Genomic DNA, 18731 nt, shown 5'->3' with positions numbered 1-18731 from the left:
TGGTGTGGGGTGGAGGAGAAGGGCCTATGCAGGGCAGCTGCCCAGGCTCAGGGGGCACACTGATGCCCAGCTCTGCCCAAGACACCAGTATCTGGCAGGCTCCATGCCTGCTGGAAGGGCTGGGCCTCTGCCTATGCACCTGGGACCCCCAGCGCACCCAGGCCACTCACAGACACAGCAATCTCCCCGAGGATGTCCTCTGGAATTGTCATGTTTTTATCCAGCACCTTCCGGTAGAACTTGTCCAGGGATGTGTCCATGAGCTCCATGCAGATCCACACGTCTCCCTGTGGGTGACACCCAGAGCTCAGCCAGGCTGCCGGGCTGCCTGTGTCGGCACCACCTACACTGCCTGCCCCAGCACCAGCCCCAGCCCCCTCCTCAATGTGTGCCCACCCACTCAGCCACAGTTCACCGGGCTCCCACCCACCCCCCACTTGCCCGCTTCTCCCCACCCTCCACTTGCCCACGTCTCCCCACCCTCCAGCTCTGCCTGCACTGCCAGGTTCGGGTGCCAGCCTCCTCCATCTAATCCCTAATTCCAGGTGTCTCCAGGGAGGAGGGGGATTAGCACAGAGCCTCACTGGGTCCCTCCACCAGAGCCTCAGGATGCACCCGCACCAGCTCCACGGCAACAGCCGGCCCTGTGGACCGACAGACACCTTCATGCCTGCTGACCCTGGCAGATGGCTTCCTGCCTGCAAGGACCAGCTCCCTCTTCCCCAGTGAACTCCTGAGGACCCTCCTGACAGGAAAGTTAGGAAATGCGCAGGGGGCACCCACAGGCTGTAGGGGCCCCATTGGCTAGGAGCTGGCACAGGGGATGCTGAGCTCTTCATGAGTGAAGAGTGAGGCCAGGTGAGGCAGCCCTGACCTTGCCCGATTGCTGGACTCAGATGCCCTGACCTTGCCACAGCTCCTTGAGGGGCAAGCGACCAGTATGAGCCCAGCATCGCCCAGGCTCCCAGCCTCCCTGCTCACCCACACCCACCCGGCTTGGCGGAAGGCAGCTCCACCCTTCCAGCTCAGTCACTCCCTCAGCACACACCCCATGCTGCCCACAAACCTAGAACCCAGATCTCATATCTCCATGGCCACTGCCTGCTCAGGCACCCCACGCCCCGTATGCCATGGGGATGCGAATGGTCACACAGGCAGAACTGAGTGCAGCCGAATGCCAGGCTCCAGGCCATGCCATTTAACTTCCGTGTCAACTTTAGGAGGCACCCACAACCACTAGCCTCATTTGACAGATAAGGAAACCGAGGCACCAAGCAGGACAGTAACAGCCAGGAGGTGGGGGAGCCCGGTGGTCTGGCAGGGCTGGTGCCTCTGGGAGCCGTGCTGGCCCCGGGTGGCTCCCCGTGTCCCCAGCACCTGGCACACTGGAGGGACTGAGTGACAGTGGGTTGCAGGCGACTGATGGGTGGGAGGTGGAGCTCCCCAGCTGTACCACGCGAGGACACACCTCTCTGAACAGTGCCCCGTAGAAGGTGACAGTGTAGAAGCAGTCGACCGTGCGCATGTTGATGTCCAGGTCCATGAGCAGCCGCTTCTGCTCCTGTGAGTTCACAGTGGCCCGGATCCGCTGCAGGGAAGGACTGCCGTTCAGAGGTTGCTGTGGCAGAGGCCAACACCCCCACTCATGACAGGAGGGCCAGGAGCTCAGAGGGCCACTGCCTAGTGTGCCCCAAAAAGCCTGGGCTCGGTACTGGTCACTGAGAGGGACAGGCAGGGCCCCATGGCAGGGCTCAGCTCGCCTCCTCCAGGGAGCCCTCCCAGGTGCCTCCAGGCCCTGCTCACCTTCACGGCCATGATGGTGCCGCTCTGGGCGTGCCGCACCTTCTCCACCACCCCATAGGCTCCACGGCCCAGTTCCGAGATGGTCACCAAGTCATCAGCCTCCACCTCAAAGTTCTTGAGGGATGGAAAAGAGAGAGAGTCAGTGGCCACCAAGCTGGAAGCCAGTCCTCACCTCTCACCCAGTGGAGATAGCTAGGCAGCATGAAGAGGACCAGCTGGTTAGATCTGGGCTCAAACCTCATACCCACCACTCCCTGCTGTGTGACCCTCAGCAAGTCACTTAACCTCTCTGAGCCTCACGTTGCCCTCTATAAAATAGGCACAGTGCCAACACCCCAAGGCGGCTCTGGAGTGTGACTAAGACACCCATGAAATGCCCCGCCAGCAGGCAGAGCTCTGAGAAAGAGGGGCCCTGTCCCTCTTTCCCCAACCCCACTCAGCTGATTGGAATGAGTCAGTCATTCAAAAACTGTTTACCAAGCACCCACAATGTGTTTTAGGCACTGGGGACACAGTGACAACAAAACAAGTCTTGCCTTCACAGATGTGTCCCTCTCTTGGGAGGGACACAAAAAGGAACAAGCAAGTAGATGAACAGGACAGCAGGTGGGGAGTGTCGGGGGTGCGACAGCCTGGAGGGGGCATCGTCAAGGACAGGCCTAGGAAGTGGGGTTTCTTTTATTTGTTTTCGACAGAGTGTCACTCTTGTCACCCAGGCTGGAGTACAATGGGGTGATCTCGGCTCATTGCAACCTCCACCTCCTGGGTTCAAGCGATTCTGTCTCAGCCTCCTGAATAGCTGGGATTACAGGCGCCTGCCACCACACTGGGGTAATTTTTGTATTTTAGTAGAGACAGGGTTTCACCATGTTAGCTAGGCTGGTCTTGAACTCCTGACCTCAGGTGATCTGCCCGCCTCAGCCTCCCAAAGTGCTTGGATTACAGGTGTGAGCCACCGCGCCCAGCTCTTTTTTTTTTTTTTTTTTGAAACGGGGTCTCACTCTGTCACCCAGGCTGAAGGGTAGTGGCATGATCATGGCTCACTGCAACCTCCACCTCCTGGGCTCAAGCGATCCTCCCACCTCAGCCTCTCAAGTAGCCAGGACCACAGGCATGCACCACCACACTGACCAGTTTTTTGTATTTTTGTACAGACAGGGTTTCGACATGTTGCCCAGGCCTGGTCCCGAGTTCCTGAGCTCAAGTGATCCTCCTCCTGCCTCAGCCTCCCAAAGTGCTGGGATTATAGGTGTCAGTCACTGCACCTGGCCTGGGAGTAGGGTTTCTGTTGGGAGGACCTGGCCATAACACGGTCCCTGAGACAGGATTCTCAATGGCTAGTGCCCTTCCGAGGCTTCTGGAAGCAGAAAGTGCAGGTTTCCTAGGTGCTGGCCTGAGGGAATGATCCAGCAGGTCCAGGGAGGCCTAGGAGCCTGCACGTTCAGTACTCTCCGCTAGGGCTAGGATGAGGTGCAGGGCTGTGCTCTCAGCTCAGAAACCTTCCTACCAGCTCTGAGCTCACCAAGCTCCAGACAGGCAGCCAATGGTCCTCATTCCCTCCAGCAGGGTCAAAGAGTGGGTGGCCCAGGGCCACACAGCCAGCAGCGCAGGACAACACTCTTCTCCACAGCCTGACCCTCTCTGACCCCTCAGTCACCTCCCCGCATAGTGACCCTGCAGGGTCAGCTCTACCCACTCGTCAGGTGAAGTGAGAGGCCCTGCAGGGGTGGCGGCTGGCACCTACTCTGTCTCCAATGGTGATGAAGGTCCGGGAGTCCAGGTTCCGGGGGGGTCTGTGGAGAAAGAAGGCTCCATGAGCTTCAGAGAGAACCACACCCTTCCTCCAAGAGCAGCAGCAGATGGGCCAGTGTGGGGCCTGGCGTGGGAACCAGGTATATCCTGCCCCGGAGGCACCGCCTCGGACCACCTCCTCTCATTGGCCGCTGAGCATCTACATGAGCTGGGCACGGCCTCATCGAGCCTCCAAGACGGGGTGAGAAGTGAGCAGAGCAGAGCAGATGGTGCTGCATGAACCCCAGCAGCCGTCACCTAGCTGGACCCACAGCAGGTGCTGCTCAGGACAGGACGAGGCAAAGCAGAGCTGGCCCCACCTGCCTCTCACTCCTTCCACTGAGCCCTGTTCGGGAAGCCTCTCCAGGGTGAGCCAGGGAGAAACTGAGGCAGACTCACGTGGGGTTAGGCGCGGGTGGCTTGGACATGCAGGATATCCGTAGATCCTTCTTCCTCTTGGATTTTCCTAGAATGGAGAGAAGGTGAGGCTTCTGGCCTATCCCTCAGTCATCAATGTCCCCTGCACTCCCCTTGGGCTGGGCAAAGATGGAGACAGGGATGACTCAGGCCCTGGCCCACAAGGATGCCAGCCTCTGCGATCACCCTTGCCGGGAGCCCCCTCTCTCCAAGCCAGACCGTGAGGCGTTCAAAGGGAGGAAGGAGGCCCACCAGCCCTGCAGGGGAACAGAGCAGGACAGACCCAGGCCTAGAGGCTGGAGCCCAGGGCCTTATCTCAGCCCTGCCCACTGGGCACATCTTGAGTACCTCCCTGGGCCTCAGTTTCCCCATCTGTGAGGTGTCCTCACTGCCCTGCCTGACTAGCCAACGGGACGTGGGGTGAGAGGGGCCCAGCAGGGGTCCAGCCAGCACCCGCAGCAGCCACTGTGCAGGGGCCTCGTGGCCGCAGGTAGCAGGATGAGGCTCACACTACCTCCAAGATGAGGAAGGCCAGGACCCCAGAGAGGGCAACAGGCGGTGGAGCAAGCGGGGACTCCAGCCCAGGCTGCCCTGCAGGCTAGCTCTGCCGGGCCCTGCTCACCCTGGAGGCCAACACCTGATGCCCGTTTCTCTCCCTCCCCTGAAAAGTGCTGGCTCTCTCCCCTCCCCTGCACTGGGCAGGCCACAGTCCTGGGGCAGTACCTTCCTCACTCCACCCCTGGGGGCAGGTGAGAGGCCCCAGTGTCCACACCTCTCAGGCTGGCTGCAGGAGCATGGCCAGGTGCACAGCACTCAGCTGGTACTAACGGAGGGTCAGCATTTCTGGGGCTCCAGGCACAGTGGGGCTGGCATGCAGAGGGAGCTCCCTGTAGTCAGGGCTGCCCTTTGAAGAAGGCATAGCCGCCATTCCACAGGCAGGAGAAGCAAGGATCAGAGATGGCAGGGTCACCGGGCGCTCTGGCACCATCAGGCAGCAGGGCTGGGAGTGACACAGCTCCCCGAGACCACCCAGTACAGACATGCTGGCCACATTCCTGCCCTTGCGGGAGCTTCTGCCCCATTTCCCAAGCATGGTCCTGCCACACCTTGGCCCTCACCCACCACCTCCCACTCACTGCTGCTGGCTCAGCCTGGCTGCTGGCACTGGGGCCTGGAAACTGCCCATGGCCCTGCTGCCACCTGCCAAGAAGACTCCAGTCTCTGAAGCCGCCTCCAAGTCAGGTCCAGATCCAGCCTTGGCCACAGTGCAGCGCAGACTTGTGGCCCCATCTGAGAGCCACGCACTGGGGCCCAGTAGCCAACCCGGCCCGGACGGAGGGCAAAGGGTGGTTACCGCCACTAGGAAGACAAGGCCAGATCAACAGGAAACAGAATAGCCTTGGCGGGGACAGGGGTCCCAGGGTCCATCCTGGGGCAGGTGGGCAGAGTGCAGGGGCCAGGCAAGCAGATACCTGCAGCCTTTCCACCAAAGCCGCCCCGGGGACCCTGCTGCCAGGCCCCAGAGGCTTCAGGAAACAAAGGCATCCACACAGACAGAGGCAGCAGCGGCAGCTGCCGCCACATGCACTGGGCGCCTGCCTGCTAACCGCTCACCCGGTGAATCAACTGCCTAGTCACTACTCCTGCCGGGAGTGAGGCTTTTTAACTCATTTTAAGATGCAGCAACACCCTGGCTGTCCGGGACTGCACGGGTCTCACGGCGAGTCTGTCAGAGCCACAGCACTGGCCACAGGCAGGGCCCTTCTCATCTGTGACTCCAGATGCTCCCACAGCCCCACAGGGAGGGGCTCTCAACCTCACTTTACCTGGCGAACAGGCTCAGAGAGGTGAAGCCACTTGCCCCAGGCTGTGCAGCAAGTCAGGGTTCTGGCTACAGTCCCTCCTGAGTTTGTTGACTTGGAGACCCCCACAGGCCAGGCCACGGCTCACAGCACCCCTGCCCCAGGGAGCCCTCCCTGAGGCTGAAGGACAGGTCCAAGTCTCATGCTCAACAAGAAACGGCAACAGAGTCTGGAGACGCAGAGGCTCAGCACACTCTCACAGGAGAAACCATGGCACACAGGGCCAGCAGCTCCCGAGACCACTTCTATCCTGCCTCTGGGCCAAAGGCTCTGAACTTCAGGGGGCTCTGGGCTTGGCATAGGGCAGCCATAGTAAACCCCAGCTCTGCGATCCTGGCGTGGTGCCCTCCTCTGCACCTTGGGTTCCTCATGTACAAAACAGCTCGAGGCAGAAATGCCACCCACCTGCCCCGCACGGTGCTGCAGGACGAAGCAAAACCACGTCTGCAAGGTGCTCAGCACAGGGTTCACTGCGCAGATGGGGACCTGTTGTGGCCCATAAATGGTCACCATGGATATGACCAGCCTCTCTGCAGAGGTGAAAAAAAAAAAAAAAAAAAACTGCCCTAGGTAATGAGAATTACAGATAGCTTTTATTCCTGATGTCAGGTTTTTTGTGATCAGAATATAAAATATTTTCTGTTAAAAATGAAAGCTCTGAACAGAGGCCCTGGGCCTTGACCTTGCCCCAGCCCCTTGCAGTCCCATCCTTTTCCTGTGGGGTCCACGCCACACCCTCCCTGCACTTTCTCTGCTCTTGGTCCCTCTGGCCCAGCCTGCCACCCACCTCACGCCCTGGGATTTGGGGATGTTGTATCATGTGCCCCCCTTTCACCAAGCCTCAGTTTCCCCACCTGTCAAGGGCACTTGCACATATGGGCTGGATGGGTGGGGACCACGCTCCTCACAGGCCTGGGGGGTATATGGCCTGGCCTCTGCATCCACCTGCCTGTTGGGGACACCGGACTTGCATCAGGAGGGCCGCAGGCTCCACAGGGAAGCCACCCAGCTGTCAGACGGAGTGGGTGAGGCCGTCATGGAGACAGCCCAGAAACAGGCCTCAGGCTGCCACAGACGTCAGAGCTGGGCCCAGATGGCCAGGCAGCCCAGGGCTGCCCAGGTGCAGCCGTTGTGGCGACCGTCACCACAACAAACAGAGGCTCTCGGCGGCCACTGGCAACCCATGACAAGCCCGCCTGTCCCGGTTCCCAGCACGGGGTGTCCTGGGGTGTCCTCCACATACTCTAGCCTCAAAGCAGCCCCCAGGCAGGGATGAGGAAACGGAAACTGACCAGAATTCAGCCACTGACCTGAGGCTACACCACAGGTAAAGAGAGGTGCCCCCAGACTAGGACACAACTCTCACTGGCCGCGGCAGCTCTGCCCTATCTCCTCCCACTCACCCCCCACTAGAGACCCGACCCTTGAGTGAGCCCTTCTCTGAATGAGACACCTGCTTTCCCATCGCAGGGCCTTCGCGCATGCCCTTCCCTCTGCCTGAAATGCTCTTCCCTGCGACCGTCCCAGCTGCCACATGGTCTTGCCTTTCACCAGTTCGGAGAGGCTGCCTGACCGCTCAGGCCCCAGTGACCAGCTCTCCCTGTGGCCTGCTGGTTTCTCTGCTGTGGAGTCCCGTAGGTGGCCGTTCTGTGTTACCATCTCAGCCAGCCAGTCTGCAGATCACCTGCGAACAAACGCTCTGGAGCCAAGGCCTGGGCTCAACTGCAACCCTGCCCCTTCCCTGCTGTGTGCCCTCAGGCAAGTGGCTTCACCTCTCTGGACATATGTGAAGAGGAGACTACAGACCAACCTCCCGGGGTTATCAGCGCCATGCCGTAGCAATGCCTGGCGCGTGGAGATTAGATGGGGCCATCTGGGAGTGCACAGCTCCAGAGATAACACCACCCTCAGCCCCAGACCATCCCTGTCCACCTTCTCAGTGACTCCACGAGGGAGCAGGGGAGGTTCACGTATCTGTTGTACCAAGCATGCGGGAGAAGAGGCGACTCAGAGAGGCCACACGGTGGGCATCTGGTGAGGAGTGGCCGTAAAGGCAGGTCTGCCCGGCTCCAACATCCAAACAGCAACAGCCTGAGGGCAGGGCCCCCACTTCGGCTGCTCCTTCCATCCTGGGCCTGGGGAGACTGAGCTGTGTGGCCCTCTAACGGTCACCCACAGGGGCAAGGTGACAACCCCTCCTCACAGCCTCTGCTCTGCCTCCACTCATAAAGACAGCCCCCACGCCGTGCCACACCACGCCACGCCACACCATGCCACGCCACACCACGCCACGCCACGCCACACCACGCCGCGCCACACCACGCCACACCACGCCGCACCACGCCGCGCCGCGCCACGCCACACCACGCCACGCCACGCTGCGCCACGCCACGCCACGCCGCGCCACGCCGCGCCACACCGCGCCACGTGAAGGAGCATCACCAGGTTTCCGACGACAGAAGTAACCCCTGCTCCTAGTTCACTGCCCTCGCCTGACTTCTGGATGTTCCAGGAGGTCCCTGTTCCACTGTAGAAGTGCTGGGCCCGCCACAGAAGGAGCCACAGGGGCTGGGAGATGTGAACAGCAAGAGGCGCCGCCCTGCCCCAGGCCACCTCTATTCCGCAGGGTCCCTCAGAGGGACAGCAACGAAGCCAGCCCACTCCACGGCACGGGGAAACTGAGGCCCTGAGAAGTGGGCGCAGGCTTTTGCGTGGGCAGATGTACCTCGACAGTGAATGCGTTTGGCTGCGATCTGCCAGACGCTGGCCCCTGTCCCCAGGACAGGTGCCATCAGAGGTCCTGAGGCGCTGCATGCGCCACTGCCAAGCACCTGCAGGCAGTAGGGGGTGGCCATGCACCTTCAGGCAGGGCCCCTTGCCCTGAGGTCCTGGGGCCCCTGTCTCAGGCTCTGGAGAGGATGCAGGACAAGGAGAAGGTCCTCCCATCTACCCAAGCGCCTGCTCCATGCCAGGCCCAGGCTGTCCCATCCGGCCTCACATATGGCCACTGCAGGCCCTACCTTCTCTATCCTCACCTCGTAGGAGTGCAGCAGGCTAGGGTGAGGAGGAGTGACCAAGGCTCTGCCTTCCAAAGCCCTGCCCTGCCTCTGCCCGGCTGTGCGAGGCCACCTGGTCAGGGCCTGGCCTCTAGGGCCTCACACCCTCCCCACCTCTCCACCCTACAGGGACTTCTTCACCTGCAGAGCACTGGAGACCCCCAGCCTACCTACCTGGCAGTGCCCCCTCCCCAGTGATGCTCCGGACCGGTATGGCTCGGGAGCACCCCTAACGTCCAGTGGGAGGCCAGGTGCTAAGCTGCACAGGGGCACCCATGGCTGCCAGAGGGTCCTCCCGCCCGATGCCCACAGCCCAGCAGAGACAACCATGGCCCGCCTGCAACATGGAACCACTTGTGATTTGGAGGGAAGGACATAGGGAAGGGCCAGAGGCGTGGGCTTCGCTGAGGAGAGAAGGCGGCAACACGGGAGGACCCTGGGCAGAGTGGCCTGGGCACAAGGCGTGTGAAAGACGGGGGCCCACAGCAGGTGGCTGCGGGCATCATGGTACGGCCTGGCCTCCCATGGCCAGACCTCACCGGTCTGGGTCCTCCATGCCCCATGACCATCAAAATGTCCATTCTTCTGCACCCAGAAATTCCACACTGAGCGGCTCACCCCCACACTATAACACCCACTAACATTTAGTGAGCACCTACTATGCTCCTGGCCTATGCAAATTACTTTCATTACATCTCATTTGATCCTCTCAGCAACCCCTTGAGGCAGGGACTAATGTGATCTCCATGCTGCAGATGGGGAAACTGAGGCCCAGGGTTTATAGAATCAAAAGGCTGGCACATGCAATTGGTGAGGATCCTGCAGGTCCTCAGCAGGATGTGAGGAGCGGCCTCCCAGGGACAGGAAGAGCCAAGAGCAGCAGGAGGACAGCAGTGTGAGAAAGAAAATGCTGGTCAGACCAGGCGAGGTGGCTCACGCCTGTAATCCCAGCACTTTGGGAGGCCAAGGCAGGAGGATCACTTGAGGTCAGGAGTTTGAGACCAGCCTGGCCAACATGGTGAAACCCTGTCTCGACTAAAAATACAAAAATTAGCCAGGCGTGATAGCGCAGCACATGCCTGTAATCCCAGCACTTTGGGAGGCCGGAGTAGGTGGATTACTTGAGCTCAGGAGTTCAATACTAGCTTGGGCAACATGACAAAAATCCCGTCTCTACAAAAAATAAAACAAAACAAAAATGTAGTGGGTGTGGCGGTGCGTGCCTGCAGTCCCAGTTACCTGGGAGGCTGAGGTGAGAGGATCGTCTGAGCTGCAGTGAGCCATGACTGTGCCACTGGGCAACAGAGTGAGACCCTGTCTCAAAAAAAAAAAAGGAAAGAAAATGCTGGTCTCTGCACAGAGTATTCCGAGGAGAAACAAGAGACTGTCTTTTTGCCCCTTTGAGATTCCTGCCCTGTGCGATAAAGGTTACTCAAGTGCAGGCAATTTAAAGAAAAGAAGAAACAAAGAGACCTGCTTTAAGCCAACTCCAGTGCCCTGCTCCGTCTGAAGGGGCAGCCAGGCTCACTGAGCACAGTAGAGCCCCAGCAGCAGGCTGCTCGGGCCGGACGGTGCCTCAGAGACTGTCCAGTGCAGACGCTGACTCCAGGGGCCCCGGGACACGCCTGAGGTGAAGCACCAGTGCAGCAGCAGAGAGGTCCCCAGCCTGGGCCCCAGCTCCTGCCTTCCCCACACCTCAGCTAAGCAACCATCACAGCGCCGGCCCGTGCCGGCCTCGGAGCGAGCCGCTCTCCCTCTCTGTGCACACCTCGGTTTCCTCCCTTGATGTTCCACGAACCAGTGAAGGGGCCATGACCTCTGGGAAAGGATGAGCAAGGGTCAGGAGTTGTAAAGACAAAGCCATGCTCCCAGGACAGTCCTTCATGACCTTGAGCAGGTGACTGTCCCACCAGGCCTCGGTTTACTCACTCCTAAGATGGGGTGATGATAACACACCCAGGTTGCTGGGTAGCCACGAAGACTAAACAAGTCCATGGAACGGGCACGGTGGCTTACGCCTGTAATCCCAGCACTTTGGGAGGCCAAGACAGGCGGATCACAAGGTCAGGAGATCGAGACCGTCCTGGTTAACATGGTGAAACCCCGTCTCTACTAAAAATACAAAAAAATTAGCTGGGCGTAGTGGCGGGCGCCTGTAGTCCCAAGTACTCAGGAGGCTGAGATGGGAGAATGGCATGAACCCGGGAGGCGGAGCTTGCAGTGAGCCGAGATCGCGCCACTGCACTCCAGCCTGGGCAACAGCGTGAGACTCTGTCTCAAAAAAAAAACAAAAACAACAACAACAAGTCCACGCACACAAAATCCCTGGCACAAAATGGGTCAGATGGGTGGGACTCTGGCCCCAGGCTCCCACACTGTGGAGTAGACCCCATGCTCAGGCTTTAAGAGGCCATGACAGGGGAGGGGGACCCACAAGAGATGCTCAGCCCTCCCAGGGCATCAGAAGAATGGGACATTCCTTGCACTAGGATTGTGGGCTGTGCTCCAAAGGTCCCCACGTGGTCCCAGCACAAGGTCAGCAAGGCCATCCCGGCCACCTGCACTGTCGACAGGCCAGTGCTGCTGCTACTGCAGAACGGAAAACAAACCTTCTGAACAAACACCATCTGTGCTTCATTGTTATCACTACTTCTATTTTTTTTTTTTTTTTTTTTTTTCAGACGGAGTCTCCCTCTGTCGCCCAGGCTGGAGTGCAGTGGGGTGATCTCAGCTTACTGCAAGTTCCACCTCCCGTTTCACGCCATTCTCCTGCCTCAGCCTCCCGAGTAGATGGGACTACAGGCACCGGCCACCATGTCCAGCTAATTTTTTGTGTGTTTTTAGTAGAGACGGGGTTTTACCATGTTAGCCAGGATGTTCTCAATCTCCTGACCTCGTGATCTGCCCACCTCGGCCTCCCAAAGTGCTGGGATTACAGGCGTGAGCCACCACGCCCGGCCTACTTCTATTTTTTTTTTTTTTTAGTTTTGGTTGTGTTTTTTTTTTGAGACAGAGTCTTGCTCTGTTGCCCAGGCTGGAGTGCAGTGGCCAGATCTCAGCTCACTGCAAGCTCCAACTCCTGGGTTCACACCATTCTCCTCCCTCAGCCTCCCGAGTAGCTGGGACTACAGGCGCCCGCCACCACGCCCGGCTAATATTTTGTATTTTTTAGTAGAGATGGGGTTTCACCGTGTTAGCCAGGATGGTCTTGATCTCCTGACCTCGTGATCCGCCCATCTCGGCCTCCCAAAGTGCTGGGATTACAGGCTTGAGCCACTGCGCCCGGCCTTTTTTTTTTTTTTTTTTTTTTTTAAAGAGACCGGGTCTCACTCTGTCACCCAGGCTGGAGTGCAGTGGCGCTCACTGCAGCCTTAACCTCCCAGGCACAAACGATCCTCCCACCTCTGCCTCCTGAGTAGCTGGGACTACAGACATGTGCCACCATGCCCAGCCAATTTTTTATGTTTTTTGTAGAGATGAGCTCTCCCTGTGTTGCCCAGGCTGGTTGTGAACTCCTGCCCTCAAATGATCCTCCTGCCTTGGCCTCCCAAAGGCTGGGATTTATCATTTCTAACAAAATCTTACAAAGCATGGGGTTGATGATGAGAGATATCAAAAACGGGGATCTTGGTGATGGAAATGCTAGCACAGACATCAGCTTCAAATTCAGCGCTGATTAGCACCTAGGGGCTCCCGGGACTTGCCAGGTCTCACTCACCCTCGACAGCAGCCCTGAGAGGTAGGTGTGATTCACTCCTGTCTTCAGCAGACACTAAGGCTGGGGAAGGTCACAACAGGGGTCAGGGCAGAGCTGGCCTAGAACCAGCCCTGCCACCTGGAAGTCCCTGCAGACTTGCCCAACGAGTGTCTGCCCACACCACCCTGGGGACTGCCCCAGCCATCCGGGATGCAGTGTGCCATGCCAACGGCAGGAGGCTGTGGGGTTGACCAGAAGGCTAAGCCAGGTGAGAGCAGAATGGCAAGAGGATGGGAGCTGTCTCCATCCCCATACCCAGAGCCGTCCTGGGCAGGCCTCCCATGTGTGCCTCAGCTGCCAATTGACACCACCAAAGCAACCCTCCCAGGCAGCAGTGCTCCCCACCCCCCACACACCTCCTGATTAGGTCTGAATGCACCGCTGGCATCCACAGCCCTTCGCAGCCCTGCCCCAGTGAGGCAGGCCCCTGGCCTGTCATCGCATCACTGCACACACTGGCACATGCAAACCTTGGGACAGGCCTTGGAAGCCCCTGGGGGCATCAGCACAGTGATGCAGGCGAGGACAGTCAGGGCACTCCATACAGCCACCAGGAGGCGTCAGCAGAGCCAGGTGCAATCCCGGCCATGGGCCGCATGGCAGAAGGTGGTGCCGGCCACCCTGGGCAGGGGACCAGCTGGGAGAGGGTCAGCTGGACATGGCCTCCCCAGAGAAACCAGGGAGGGTGGCCCTGGAATGCAGGGCAGGGAGGTGACAGGGACATGCGCCCAGGACTGGGGTCAGGGGAAGAACGCCTGGGGCCCTCTCTGGAGCTGCTGCAGTCAGGTTTGGTATCTGGAAGCTGCAAGGGGCCCAGCAAGCTGCTTCTGCCTCCCCCGGCCCTGTATGGCCTTCATGCCCTTGACATGAGGCTGTCTGAGGTTTCCAGGGCCACTGCTTTGGGGAGGCATCTGCAGAAGCCACTGGGCAGACAGGCCTGACGGAGGTGGGCAGCGCCAGGAGGCACGGCCAAGGGCAGGCATGGGCGGCATGTGGGCATCAGTCGTGGGGCCCTGCCACGATGCGGTGTCCTCCACGCTGCGGCCCGGCAGCCCTCCTCTGGGACCCCTCCTAAGACACCGGCATCATGACCCTGTGCCCAGTTGCTCCCTTCAGCTCGGCCCACCAGCCACCAACACCCCTGACTCGGGACCGAGCCCCCAGAACCACAATCCCAGGCCCTCCTGCTTCCCAGGCTGGCCCAGGGGCCTGCGTCCTGATTCCAGGCCCCACCCCACCTTCCCTGCATCCATCCTGTTCATGCTGCATGCCAAAGCCTGGGGCAGGGCAGCTCTCTGTTCCCCACTTGCCCTCCCCAGGAAGGCCCAGGAGGCCAGTGGCAGTCCTCAGCCCCCACCTTGGGGACCAGTGGGTTAAAAGGCCCTAAAGCCTGGTAAACTCTGGCCTGCATGAAAGGACCCTGCTGCCAAGAGGCCTCGCGTCACAGCACCTACGAGCCCATCGCCACGAAGCCCTGTTACTGTTTATCCACCTACCAACGAACTACGCTCACAAAAGTAACAATAATAAAATAATAACAGATGCCATTCACTTGCCAAATGCTATCTTCAAGCTCGACCACTACCCTGCAAGGAAGGGTGTTTACTCCCACTTCACAGAAGAGGAGACTGAGGGCTAGAGAGGGCACAAGACTTACCCAAGTAAGGAAGTAGTGGAGCCAGGATTCGAACCCAGGCCCCTCCCAGCAGAGCCCAGGCCCCCAGGCTTCCTGCCTGGCAGAGGCGTGCCTCGGCTGGGTTCTCTGTGGGCAGAGGGCAGTCTCACTATGACTCGTGCCTGACACTTAGCAAATGTGGAATGGAACTGTCTACATCCAGACAGGCAGGGTCCCCGTTCCCAGTCTGCGGATGACGAAATGGAGGCTTCTCCTCTGAGAGCTGGGCCATGCCCAGGGGACAGAAATCTTTTACGGAGTGCAGAGAGTGGACCGGATGCAACTTGTGCCACGTCACATCGCAAAAGGGACAGAGCTGGGGTATGAACCCAGGCAGTCAGGCTCTGGAAACTGAGGTCTCAGCCTCTCCACATCACCATCTTCCAGGAGCTCAGGTCGGGTCCCACCCCAGCCGACCCTGCACAACCTCTGCTCCTCGCCCTCCCTGAGTCCCAGATGCACAGCTGAACCTGAGGTGTCCCCTGGACCAAGGGTAGTAAACAGTCACCGCCACCTGCTCCTGCTCTGTGAGCAAGAGGAAGCAGAGCCCCTTGCCTAACAAAGGAAGTTCCTGGGTGGGGCACAGAGGGCCTGCCCAGGGGTTCCCAGCCTAGTCCGAGGCGCAGGAAGGGGCCACCTCCAGTGCTCCAGCTCAGGGCTAGGTGCCACCTGCAGGACACGTAACCCCCTCCCCACCCACCAGGCCAGCAGGCATCGCCCCTTTAAGCTGTAGGCAGCCGGCTGGCATGCCCAGCAGGTGAGTCAGCACTCAGTGCCCGCTGACTCACCGCCGGAAGCCTCCGCTGCCCCGGCCTTCTCCTCACACAGGCCAACTGAGAACTTTGCTCCCTTTGGGCCCTGGGCCATGGGTTGGCTGACAGAGAGTTTCCTGTGCGTCACAAGAGGGGTGGGGGAAGTCCCCGAGGTGCCACCTCCAGTCTTTCCGACAGCCGGCGGATGGGGGATGGCCACAATAGGCAGGGCTAGGATACAACAGTGCTCCATGAAACCTCAGTGACCCCATTGGGCAGTCAGGAGTCCTACAGCCACAGTCCAAGCTGTGTGAAGATTAGCCATGAAGTGCCCCCACAGGTGGCACTCTTAGGGCAGAAGGGGCAGAACCCACGTTCTGAATGACAACAGGACACACATGGTACCCTCCAAGGACAAATGTGGCTTGCACACATGCCCCCACCCACTGGCCCCAGCGCCGGCCACTTGGCCTCTGATCCCAGCCAGAGATGGCCATGTGGGCAAGAAGGCCAGGGGAAAACCAACAGAGCTGTGGGCCTGAGGGCCTCACACGCTCACGGAAAACTCCCCAGGCCCATGGCAGGAAGGATAGGGCAGGGTACCTGCTGCAAGGCAGGAAGCTCAAAGGTAAAGCTCCAGTAAGGTCAAGCGCCAGCCACTCCCTGCTTTGTTCAAATTCCTTTGAGAAGGTGGAGAAGGGCTCAGTGCTGGGAGGCCCAGTGCCCAGGATGGGGCAGGCACGGGGTGAGGATCTCCACCTGTGGGAGCAGTCCGGCTACTCCATCCAAGCTCAGTTCTGCATCTGTCAAATTAGTGGGATTTTGCAGCGAGTATGCAACAGGCCCAGTGTAAAGCACTGTGCACAAGAGCAGCAGCACCTCTGCCTCAGTCTGTCCTCTAGGTCTGACATGGCCATGAGGACAGGCCCACTGCACATGCTCTGAGCAAGGCCAGGGGTGGGGGCACCCCACCAGCTCAGCTCAGGCATCCAGCATGGGAGGGGCACATAAGGGAGCACGGGGAAGGCCACTGTGGGGATGCAGTCCTAGGGGGAACCCTAGCTCCGCCTGTCACAGCTGCGTGGCCTCAGGCAAGGCACTTAACGCCTCAGTTTCCTTATCTATAAATGGGGCTATGAGGAATAAATGAGAAAATGCATGGCACATGGAAAAAAAGAAGCTCATAGGGTTTTTGGTGAAGGGCATTGCAGCTCTGTCACCACATCCTTCCCCAGATCCCAAAGAGACTACAGGGTCGCTGGGCCTGAGGGAGGTCCCTGACCCTCCATCCAGCTCCCTCAATTTCATCTGCGACCTGGGTCCCTATCTAGAAGTTCATCTTGGCCCTCTCACAGCGTTCTCACCACATCTATGACCCCTCTCCCTTCACAACTCTGCAACTGGAACTTTTATTTTGATCAGGCATTCTCTGCCTGGAGAGCTAAAAAGCCTCCAAAACAAACAGGGCTTCCTACCCTTCCCCAGGCTCTCCAGAGTGGAGAAGTGTCTGATTTCCTGGTTCCCAAGCTCCACGAGGTCTGGGCAGTGCAAGTCCCTCCCCAGACACCTCCCCCCTCAAGTGCCTCCTGAGTTACTCACAGTGGTTGGGCAATGGTCAGGGATCCGGCCTCCCACTTATGTAAGGCATAATTATCCTGCCCACCCGGCTCCAGCCACCACAGCAGCCAGCAGCAGGGGCCAGGAAGAGCCCGTGCCCTCCCCAAGCCCCCACAGGGCTCCCACTGGCGTGCGCCCTCCAGAGCAGAAGAGCGGCTGATCCCCGATGAGGGGCCCACTAGGTGCCCGCTGCTAGATGCTTCCTCCTGCTCACTCTGCGGCTGCAGTTCCAGCAGTGGAGGCCTTTCCAGCAAGAAGAATGGAAACAATAGCGAGATGTGTGCAGCCAGTGTCCCCTGGTGAGCACCGGCTCTCCGCCAGGCGCTATGCTGAGTGAACACCTCAGAGCTCTTTTGTATTCACCACCCCACGCCACACTCCCGCGTCCACAGAAGCAGGTGTGATTACTTCCAATTTACAGAAAAGGAAACTGAGGCCCAGAGACACCAGGGAGCTTGCTGGGGTGAAGCAGCTGCAGGTTCAGCTAGGCAGGAGGCAGCCCATTCATTACGGCTACGTCCGGTTTGGAAATCTCTCACACAACCCAGCCTACTGAAACTCCGACGCACCAAAAACATCCTTTCCTCTTCCTGAAAAAAAAATTCCCCTTTTGCCCTCCGAGTCTCATCCTTCCCCCTCCGCATGACAAATCCTGCTGCTGCTGCCACCTCACAAAAATTTCCAGGAAGGCCAGCTACTTGGAGAAGAGCAAATCCCTTGCACAGCCAGCACCCTGGCCTGGCGGTTGGCCCAGATCCCAGGCAGCCAGGGGAGGAATAAGATGGGGTGAGAACCCCAAGTGCAGGGAGAAGCTTGCAACTCAAGACAGAGAGAAGCCAGTAGAGAGGGGGCTGTACCTTAGGGAGGGGTGGGAGGACAAGGGAGGTTCCTGGGAGCACAGGGCTGCAGGACAGGGTGCAGGCCAGCCAGGGAAGGGGCAACATAGGGCCTATAAGGATAAGAAGAGCTGGAGGAGAGAAGGACGGGGAGTTCCGAGCTGGGGTGTAGCCAGAGCACCCGCATAGCGGGTACAGTGAGGTCCGAAACAACAGAAGCACTCTGGGGCCCAGATGGAGACTTAAGTTAAATCCCAGCCTGGATACAGCCCTGGGACCCCAAGTTGGAAATGGGAGTGGGTGCTGCCCAAGGACGCAGATGGAGGCCAGTGTGAATCTCACCTGGGTCCCTCTGAGGGAGAAGACTGAGAGAGTTCCTGTCCAGGCTACAGCCATAAGGCCCAAATGAGGTCAGAGTGAGGCTCCTGACTTGGATGGGGTGAGCAGAACAAAGTCCTAGTCTGGGTCCAGCCTGGGTGATCTCGGGCCTGAATGCAGTCCCAAGGCCTAACCTGGGGGTCCAGGTGAGGACCCAGGCTGCGGCCGGTCCCGGGGCCCCGAACAGGAAGGGGTTCCGGGACCGGACGCCGCTGCCAGGTCGAGAACAGGATGGGATGGGACCAAAGAAATTCGGTCGGGGTCTGCAGCCCGGCCCCAGATTGGGCGCGGGGTCAGGCCGAGGTTCCGGCCGGGATCGCCTACCTTTGGACTGGGGCATGCTGGCGGGCTGGCTTGAGGCGGGCGACTCCATGCTGCAAGCGGGTCCTGGACGGCGGTGGGGACTAATCTAGAGGACTGCGGGCTCCACCGGGGCCGAGCACGCTCATGGCTGCGGGCAGACGGCCCGGGCCAGGCGGAGGAGCAGAGGCGGCGGCGGCGACTACTGCAAGGACGAGTCCGCGACGGGCGGCGCCGGAGCCAGACTGGGCAGCGCCGGGGGGACCCCGGCCGAACGGCGCTGACTCAGGCCCCGCCCCTGCGTGTCCGATTGGCCCTTTCGTTTCCAAGGCCCGTCCCCTGCCTATCAGACGCCGGTCTGTCCCTGCCTGTCAATTACACGCCCCACCCTCCGTGGGCCCAGGATCCGGGCCCCTCCCGCTCTCTGTCAAGTCTGCCAGCCGCCCGAAAAACCCAAGTCCGGTCAGGCTCCGCCCACCTGGACTAA

At 59.7% G+C, this 18731-nt stretch overlaps 1 protein-coding gene across 3 annotated transcripts in view; it reads right to left on the bottom strand.

The window, feature by feature from the left end:
• LOC105493311 (mitogen-activated protein kinase kinase 3) overlaps positions 1 to 18484 on the bottom strand; it is a 31873-nt gene extending 13389 nt beyond the window's left edge. Inside the window, exons 1-6 of one of the 3 annotated variants that reach the window (XM_011760862.3) lie at positions 18269 to 18484; positions 3994 to 4060; positions 3548 to 3596; positions 1804 to 1917; positions 1469 to 1588; positions 171 to 287 (exon numbers count right to left, since the gene is read on the bottom strand). In XM_011760862.3, coding sequence (XP_011759164.1) covers positions 171 to 287; positions 1469 to 1588; positions 1804 to 1917; positions 3548 to 3596; positions 3994 to 4060; positions 18269 to 18317 — 516 coding nt within the window. In that variant the 5' untranslated portion in view covers positions 18318 to 18484. Of the gene's footprint in view, positions 1 to 170; positions 288 to 1468; positions 1589 to 1803; positions 1918 to 3547; positions 3597 to 3993; positions 4061 to 4783; positions 4807 to 6278; positions 6304 to 18268 lie in introns of those variants that run through there. The other 2 variants (XM_011760863.3, XM_011760866.3) reach the window with 2 other exon arrangements.
• Between the last annotated feature and the right edge of the window lie 247 nt (positions 18485 to 18731).

The sequence above is a fragment of the Macaca nemestrina genome, chromosome 17 (genome assembly GCF_043159975.1).
Source record: "Macaca nemestrina isolate mMacNem1 chromosome 17, mMacNem.hap1, whole genome shotgun sequence".
In the NCBI taxonomy this organism is placed as follows: domain Eukaryota; kingdom Metazoa; phylum Chordata; class Mammalia; order Primates; family Cercopithecidae; genus Macaca; species Macaca nemestrina.
This window is presented reverse-complemented; position numbering and strand designations above follow the sequence as displayed.